Source organism: Abramis brama (genome assembly GCF_963993115.1).
Source record: "Abramis brama genome assembly, chromosome: 6".
Lineage (NCBI taxonomy): Eukaryota > Metazoa > Chordata > Actinopteri > Cypriniformes > Leuciscidae > Abramis > Abramis brama.
The window spans coordinates 33,102,925-33,112,141 of record NC_139968.1 but is presented as its reverse complement, the minus strand read 5'-3'; the positions used below and the strand labels follow the sequence as shown (position 1 = coordinate 33,112,141).

Genomic DNA, 9,217 nt, shown 5'->3' with positions numbered 1-9,217 from the left:
AGTTTAAATCCGTCCCAGGTCACACGGTTGGGTCTTGTACTAAAGACTGAAGTTTGTTCATAATCTCGATGTGAGAGGTGCATACACCACATGATCCTCCTCTTTTACTTTCTGTAAAAAACACAACACAAGATATAATAATAATAATAAATGTTAGGTTTCTTCTGATTAAGCAGTTGCAATATATAGTTTTTTCTGAAAAAAAATTAAATAGTAAAGGCATTATAAAAGTAATCCATGTGACGCCAGTTGTTTAACCTCAATTGTATGAACAAAGCAAGTGCTTGATTTACCAAATATTAATCTCCAACGCACATGCAACGTCCGCTCTCGCGTCAACACAACACACATGCGTCCTGATCTTTTATATGTCTAATATTGTGCTGGTGTGTGATTGATCAGACGAAAACAATCTCACACTGATCTACATCTGACTCACTGCTGAAATGATAGAGACACACAACAGGAATAAACGATCTTACCTTTTTATGTGCGTTTCTTTTGTAGAACGCTGGTTCAGCGTAAGTGATCTCGTCTTCACGAGTCTCGACTGTTTCAATGATAATAGATGCATTAAAACAACACAACTCAATACTAAATAGACCTGTGTGTGTGTGTGTGTGTGTGTGTGTGTGTGTGTGTGTGTGTGTGTGTGTGTGTGTGTGTGTGTGTAAGACAAGTAAAAAGAGCGCTGCACAAATTTATTGTATGCAAATACACATGTATTCTGATATGAGAGACATTTACAGAAATTGGTAAACAATAACTACCATTTATTTTGGTAGTATTTTCATATAAATGATTAAGAAGGTGTTAACTACACATTTATGGGGGAAATTAATGATTAAATGATAATTATATCTATCAATAGACTAAAATATTCAGAGTAGATTTTCAGATTGTTATTTATTCTAGCTTACTTGTATGTAACACTTGCCTTCTTTGTCACTTTTTCTACATTTCCTGCAGATCCAGAAGATCCAAAATCCTGCAACAATCATCAGAGATCCAGCAGAGATCAACACTATCAGAGACACTGAGACTGGAGGATGAGGAGAGGAAAGAGTCATTATTGTGAGTGAATCTGTAAATACACACATATATCATCAGTGCTGTGGTACCTGCACATGTGTGACAGAGTGTGTTGATGTCCAGATGTGTGGTCTGGTTGCTGATGGGATTGTTCAGCACACAGCTGTAGGTGTTTTTATCCTGATATTCCACCTCCAGAGGTAGAGAGAGACTGATGCTGAGATCACACACACTGATGCTGGACAATACACTGATCCCTGCGTACCAGGAGAGAGTCGCATCACACACATTCAACACTGATGAACACACCAATGAACAATTTGATGATGATGAAGATGATGAAAAACATTGTGAAGAGTTACTGCTGATAACAGGAACAGGCAGACGAGCTGAAAAACATTAGAGAATAAAGAGGAATCTAAACATCAATCTGGTGTAGTGTGTTATCGGTCAGTGTTTCCATCATCTCAAAATATAAAGAGGAAACATTTCATTATGTAAATAATTAAAGGAATATTCAGAGTTCAGTACAAATTAAGCTCAGTCAACTGCATTTGTCACGCATGAAGTTGATAATCACAAAAGTAATTATGACTCGCCCCTTGTTTTAATTATTATAAATTTTTTATTAGGTTAGTGTGAGGCGCTTACAATGGACATCAATGGGGTCAATCTGTAAACACTAAAATACTGCTTTAGGTCCTGTGTAAAGTTACATTTTTAACTTTGTCTTAACACCGCAAACCCTAAAATGATGAAAAATGATGATTTAAACTGCTTTACAGCTCAAATAATACACTAGTTTTGACAGAAGAATTAATGTATGTGGTTTTATGAAATTATAAGCTTCACATTTCTACTTTTATATCTTTTTTTTTAACTCATTATCTTCCATTGTAAGCGCATCAACGTAACCTTGATTTTTTTCTTTTCAATTCCTGACGAGTCAAATAATTTGTGTGGTAATCAACATTATACCACATATACTGTGGATTCTGCTTGATTTGTACTGAACCAAAGATTATTTTAATAAAAAAATAATATGTGAACGTTTGAGCAAATGATCTCTACTCACCATAGACAGAAACATTGAATGATTTTAATGTCAGTTTAGTTCCACTTATCAGTACTTCATAATCTCCAGTATGTTCAGTTGTGGTGTTTGTGATGGTCAGAGATCCAGTTTGATCGTCCAGCTTCAGTCTGTCTCTGAATCTCCCATCAGGAACATCATATGTGTAGAATATTCCATAATTTCTACTGATTTCAGCAATAACCTTCTTTTTAGCTCCATATCTCCACAGCATGCTATTGTATTCTTCATATATTTCAGTAACATCAGTGTTTAGCGTGACAGAATCTCCCTCCATCACTGACACTGACTGTATTTCATTTGTTTTATCACCAAATACACCTGAAGAACAGATTTTACATGATTAATTAATGCTGTTGTTGGTTTAGAAAGCCTGAATTCAGTTTATAATCTTTAACAGCAGCAAAAAGACCAAAAAAAATGTTGTTTGTTCATATAGATGAATGAACAGGTAGACGTGAGAGAATCAATCATTTTGTCTTTTAATGTGTTTTTTAAAATGATCTGCTGAAGAATCAAATAAAAATTATAAGATAAATTAAATACAGCTTGCAAGTACAAGTTTAAATATGCTATGTAAGGGATAATGTAGAGCGAGGCGGTCGTTATAGCGAATACAACCCCGACAGGCTATAGGCTACTATATATATATTCAACACATTTTTAATTACTGAATTGCCATGACTTTTGTAGTTGTTTATGATTACTGCAGAAGTATTTAAAATTATTTAAATTATTTTTTAGACATTTCATGGGAGGATTTGCATTTGTAATCATTGAAATTAAAATACCTAAACCAACAAGAGAGATTTGATCACAGTGGATGAAAAATAATCTAATTTGAACCATCGCAGGAGTTTATTACTCTGAGATGTGAATAAACAACACAAATATGTTTATAACTTACCGATCAGACGGCAGAAGCACAAACAGAACAAAACAAACATGTGAAACATTTGCAGCTGTTCAGTGAAACGCCTGATCTAATAAGACTATCAATGAACGCACAACAGATCTTAACAAACACAAGCTTGTGAATCCTCCCCGACAGAGTCTGACCCTCCTAATGCACACACACACACACACACACACACACACACACACACACACACACACACACACACACACACACGTTACATACACACATGTCATATAAACACTACATTTCACGGTAAAATAGAGAGTAACTTAAAAGTGATTTAAAATTGTTGTATATATTTATTCAGTTCTCAGTTATAGTGTATGGGGAAAAGTACAACTTTAAAACTGTGTATGATCTCATTGCTTCTGAGTCAAACTGAAACCTGCTGTGGGTTATTTCTTTCTTTCTTCTTTTTGTGTGGTTTGATCAGTTGGGTGGACGAACATCTTATATGTGAGAGTGGGCATTCAGTGCGTGTGTGGAGTTTATTTCTGTCCTGCCAAGAACAGCTTTGAACTTTAATCTACAGAAACATGATGAGAAACTGTTTCACACAGAAACAGAAAAACAATAGAAACACAATGATCATATTTAACACTGCCATTCACAAGTTTAGTCACCGATCAGGCATAACATTATGACCACCATCCTAATATTATGTTGCTCCCCGTTTTGCTGGCCACTGCAGACTGGGAACACCCCACAAGAGCTGCAGTTTTGGAGATGCTCTGACCCAGGAGTCAAACTCGCTCAAATCCTCACGCTTGCCCATTGTTCCTGCTTCTAACACATCAAGTTTGAGGACAAAATGTTCACTTGATGCCTAATACGTATATCCCACCCACTAACATGTGCTGTGATGGAGAGATCATCAGTGTTATTCACTTCAATTGTTAGTGGTCATAATGGTATGACTGATCGGTATATACAGTATATATATTATATATATATATATACAAAAATGAAAATTACATTAATTACTCACCCTCATTTCGTTCCAAGCCCGTACGACCTCCGTTCATCTTCGGAACAAAGTTTAAGATATTTTAGATTTAGTCAGAGCTTTCTGTCCCTCCATTGAAAATGTATGTATGGTATACTGTCCATGTCCAGAAAGGTATAAAGACATCATCAAAGTAGTCCATGTGACATCAGTGGGTTAGTTAGAAGTTTTTGTCAATCCGCGTTCACGACTCCGCAGTGACGCTGCTGACGTGTTATTTTTTATTTTATTTTGTTTATTTGTCAGGGACAATGCAAAAGAGACGCATTGTAACAGGTTACAATAACTTGAACAGATGTGTTGCATATAGGGTTTCTAGCTAAAGCTAATTTGCAACCCCTGTCCCTGGTTAGGCTACATACATCACCATTACCAAGAGAACAGAAACAAACACCAGAAACAACAATAAAAAACAACAAAAACATAACATTATATACATATATCTGTGTGTGTGTATGTGTGTGTGTGTGTGTGTGTGTGTGTGTGTGTGTGCGTCTATCTCTCTATCCGTATGTACATGTCCATTTATAAGTGTGTCTGCACAGTGACATAATCAGTGATCACAGATTTGGTTTTGTTTCAGCCAGTGTTTCACCTTTTCATTAAACGGTTTCAGATTGGTTAGTGATTTTATTTCTGTTGGTAGGGCATTTCAAAAATGTATCCCTTTTACATAAAAAGATGACTGACCGAAAGTGGTTTTGCGCTTATTTGGTGCGCCCGAGCTTCATTTACAGTCTGAGGGAGACGCACGCTGTATTCAAGCTATTGTACATTGCTTGTATTTTGGTATTGCTATATTTTTTAAAATGGTGCGTAAGTGTGCATGTCAGCAGCGTCTTACATCAGCAGCGTCACTGCGGAGTCGTGAACGCGGATTGACAACAGACCCGGAAGAGAATACAATGCTGAATAAAGTCTTAGTTTTTGTTATTTTTGGACCAAAATGTATTTTCGATGCTTCAAAAAGTTCTAACTAACCCACTGATGTCACATGGACTACTTTGATGATGTCTTTATTACCTTTCTGGACATGGACAGTATACCGTACATACATTTTCAATGGAGGGACAGAAAGCTCTTCTCTTGCTGGAAATAACTATTGAAACTACAGTAACACAAGTATCAAAGCATGAGTATAAGGTCATGAATATGTGGATTCCCTTGAATATCAATAGGCCTAATAATTTCATATTTCACAGTAATATCGCAGTTTGATTTCAGATCACCTTTTAAGGTTTCCAGGGCTCTCTCTCACTTCTTTTAAGTATTTTGAGTCAAACATGAAAATGCTCCAGTGGGCCATACAATTTACATAATAACTTGTGTTACAATGCAAAGTGTCCTGAAGTTTTAGGAGATCATTTCATCAATCAATCTCTGAATATCTCACTTCAAACCCGTCAGAATGATACGGCTGTTTGTCTGCTGGGATTTTCTGATTATTCTCAAAGGAAAACTAGAGGGAAAGACTCAATCCTGCTGAAAATGAATCATCTTCTCACGCTGACAGACACATACTCCACAATACTCTCCTCTTCTGCTCTCTGTAAAACACATCACACAAGATATAATAAGATATTTTAAATTAAAATAAAATAATAATAATAATTACGCTATGTCAATATATATATATATTTTTTTTAATGTAAATATTGAAATGTAGTAATATTATCATGAACTGCATGGGTCTGCATTTCCCAAAAGCATTGTAAGCCTAAGTTAAGCATAATATGGTTTCTATGATCAACTAAGGCTTACACTGTTTTTGGGAAACGCAGCGCAGGCCTAACTGTGTTACATCATAACCATAACACAAGCTGAATGGGAAAATTGACAATTTTGTAAATGCCTAAATAGCAAACACAAGTGTGACCAATATTATATTAATATAACCTGAGGTGAAGAGTTTCATGAATGAATTTGTGTCTGAATACAGAAGAGTTTGAGTTTCTTCCTCCCTTTAAAAGTTAATGTGTTTTTTATTGTTCGTTCTTTTGCCCAGTTGTATTTTATTAATTTTTTGCCTGCACAATTTTTGGAACTTTTTATTTATTATAATATTAAAATATTCTCCAATCTTTTAGTGTTTCTCAGTTGCTTTAAAATGTAAAAATGTAAAATTAGAGTACAAATGACTAATTATTTGCAAATAAATTACATGTAATGTGATTAATCACAATCATAAGTAACATAATCTGACTCCTTTAATTTAACTCTGTGTTTCATCAAAGCCACAAGACAATAAATCAACTATAGCTGACTTTTACTCAAATATTTTATATAATAGTGTTAACAGTAAAATAGCTTCTTTTGGAAATACATTAAAATATCTGATGCGTGATGATGATTATAGAAACACAATCACTCACTGATCTCCATCTGACTCACTGCTGAAATGATACAAACACACACAACAGAAACTAATGATAAATGATCTTACCGATGTTTGTGTGTTTCTTTCATAGAACGATGGATGAAGTAACATAACAACTGAAGTTTTCTCATCTTCACAAATCTGAACTGTTTGAACAACAGGAAGAGATAAAAAATACAAATCTAGATCTGTTTTTATTTTTTACAACATATGTGTGATTATTAGGCTGTCAAAGTTATTGCACACAATTAATTAAATATATTTAAAAATGGCGATATGGAATTTGACATTACTTTTCACACACACAAGCTGCTCAGATCAGTGCAACAACCAATAACCAACATTATTTACAACTAAATTACATTACCTACATAAATACATATTTAAATATTAAACTATAAAATGGATTATCAATCGAAAAAAATGCATTTGGAGTAGATTTTATTAGTTATTATTATTTGTTAACACTTGTTAAAAGCAGTTATTCTTGCCTTCTTTATCAGTTTTTCTGTGTTTCCAGCAGATCCAGAAGATCCAGAATCCAGCAACAATCATCAGAGATCCAGCAGAGATCAACACTATCAGAGACACTGAGACTAAGGGGTTTGAAGGCTTTATGAAGATGTTGTAATGACAAAGAGAAACAGACAATAATGTAAGTGATTGTATCCATCTGATCAAAATCAGAGATCAGGTCAGTAAATACACACATATATCATCAGTGCTGTGGTACCTGCACATGTGTGACAGAGTGTGTTGATGTCCAGATGTGTGGTCTGGTTGCTGATGGGATTGTTCAGCACACAGCTGTAGGTGTTTTTATCCTGATATTCCACCTCCAGAGGTAGAGAGAGACTGATGCTGAGATCACACACACTGATGCTGGACAATACACTGATTCCTGCGTACCAGGACAGAGTCACATCACGCACATTCAACACTGAACACAGCAATGAACATGATGATGATGAAGAAAGGTTTTGTGAAAAATCTCTGATAATGCGAGGTACGGGTAAACGAGCTGGAAAATGAGAGAATAAACAAAAATATAGATAAAAATCAACAGTCTCATTTTTGTGTAGTGTGTAGAACATCAATGGGTGTTAAACTATAAAATTATTAAACTGTTAAAGAAATATTCTGGGTTCAATACAAGTTCAGCTCAATCTACAGCATTCATTTGTGGCATAATGAAAAATCCCTTTAATAAAACAACAATTTGTGAAGGACAGGATAAAAGATTTCGACTCACCATAGACAGAAACACTGAATGATTTCGATGATGATTTCGCTCCACTTATGCGTAGTTGATAAACTCCAGCATGTTCGGTTCTGGTGTTTGTGATGATCAGAGATCCAGTTTGATCGTCCAGCTTCAGTCTGTCTCTGAATCTCCCATCAGGAACATCATCAGGTGTGGAGAAGATTTGGTTCTTTCTTTTGATTTTAGCTATTAGAGACTTTTCAGCTCCAAATGCCCACAGTATATCTTCATCTTCAGGTATTTCTGTAAGATCAGTGTTAAGAGTGACAGAATCTCCCTCCATCACTGACACTGACTCACTAAACACACCTGAGAACATGAAGAGGAACAGATTAAGACTCTCGTTGTTTTACAAAGCCTGAAATCAGTTCTAGTTTGTAACATTTAAACATGAAGTGAAAACCACCGTAAAAATACAAAAGAAAAGACACGTTTATAAATGAATGTGTACATTGCCAGGGAGCATTTGCAAGCTGCTCTTTCTCAGCCAGAGATATTTATATTCACTGTACAAATCACAGTTATTTTCCATAACTTGTTACATTTTCATCAGGTCTAGAAATCTCATTTTAAGTTTCTGATCACAAAAAGAGACCTGAATCCAAAGTTAGTAGATCTCACAGTAATTATTCATCCGATAAAAGCAGATACAAATAACATAATTCAGTAGCAGCAGCTTTATTACCCAGAAACAGAAAGAAATTAAGTAGTAGAAATGTTTGTATAACTTACCAATCAGGTTACACCAACTCAAACAGAACAAAACAAGCATGTGAAACATTTTCTTCAATAGTTTAGTGAAAAGTCTGACCTACTTTTTGCTGAAAGACATTCATCTTGTACGTGAATCCTCCTCCCCCAACAAAATCTGACGACCTTACACACACACACACACACACACACACACACACACACACACACACACACACACACACACACACACACACACACACACACACACACACACACACACACACACACACACACACACAAACAGATGTCATAGTTAATATAGATGCTCTTCTGGCACTTATTAAGGCTTCAACTGTTCTTTAACTGTAGCAAGCATTCTTAATTTTCACATCATTTAACATTGTTTTTGAACTAGTAGTTGTCTGTGTTGAATATGTAAAAGTAGAAGAATATTGGATGGATATTGGATAAACTAATATTGAGACTTTGACATTGTAGTATATATTTATTCAGTTTATTTATTTATATATTATATATTTATAAAAACCAAAGTACAAAGTTCAAAGTATCTGACATCTGAGTCGAACTGAAAGCCGCTGCGGTCGGTTTTCTTCAGAAATATGGTTTGATCTGTTGGACAAACAGCATATAGGTGAAAGTATATACCTTCAGAGTGTGTCTGAGACCGTTTTAGGTGAAGAGTTGTTTCTTGCTTTATGAACAGGTTTTTGTGACTCTTTAATATAAGGAAACGTTAAACCAAGATGAGAAACTGTTTGACACAAAGGGAGAAATATCATATTTAACTACCACTCAAATGTGTATTTTGTAAA

At 35.1% G+C, this 9,217-nt stretch overlaps 1 protein-coding gene across 1 annotated transcript; it reads right to left on the bottom strand.

The window, feature by feature from the left end:
• Positions 1-5,543: 5,543 nt before the first annotated feature.
• LOC311085181 (SLAM family member 5-like) lies at positions 5,544-8,539 on the bottom strand (the record flags this gene model as incomplete). The annotated part of the gene is made up of 6 exons (XM_084117615.1): positions 8,424-8,539; positions 7,680-8,000; positions 7,161-7,448; positions 6,919-7,023; positions 6,494-6,573; positions 5,544-5,597 (listed from the first exon to the last, which is right to left on the bottom strand). Exons 1-6 carry the CDS (start codon positions 8,470-8,472, stop codon positions 5,544-5,546), a joined length of 897 nt encoding a protein of 298 aa, XP_083973741.1. The 5' UTR covers positions 8,473-8,539.
• Between the last annotated feature and the right edge of the window lie 678 nt (positions 8,540-9,217).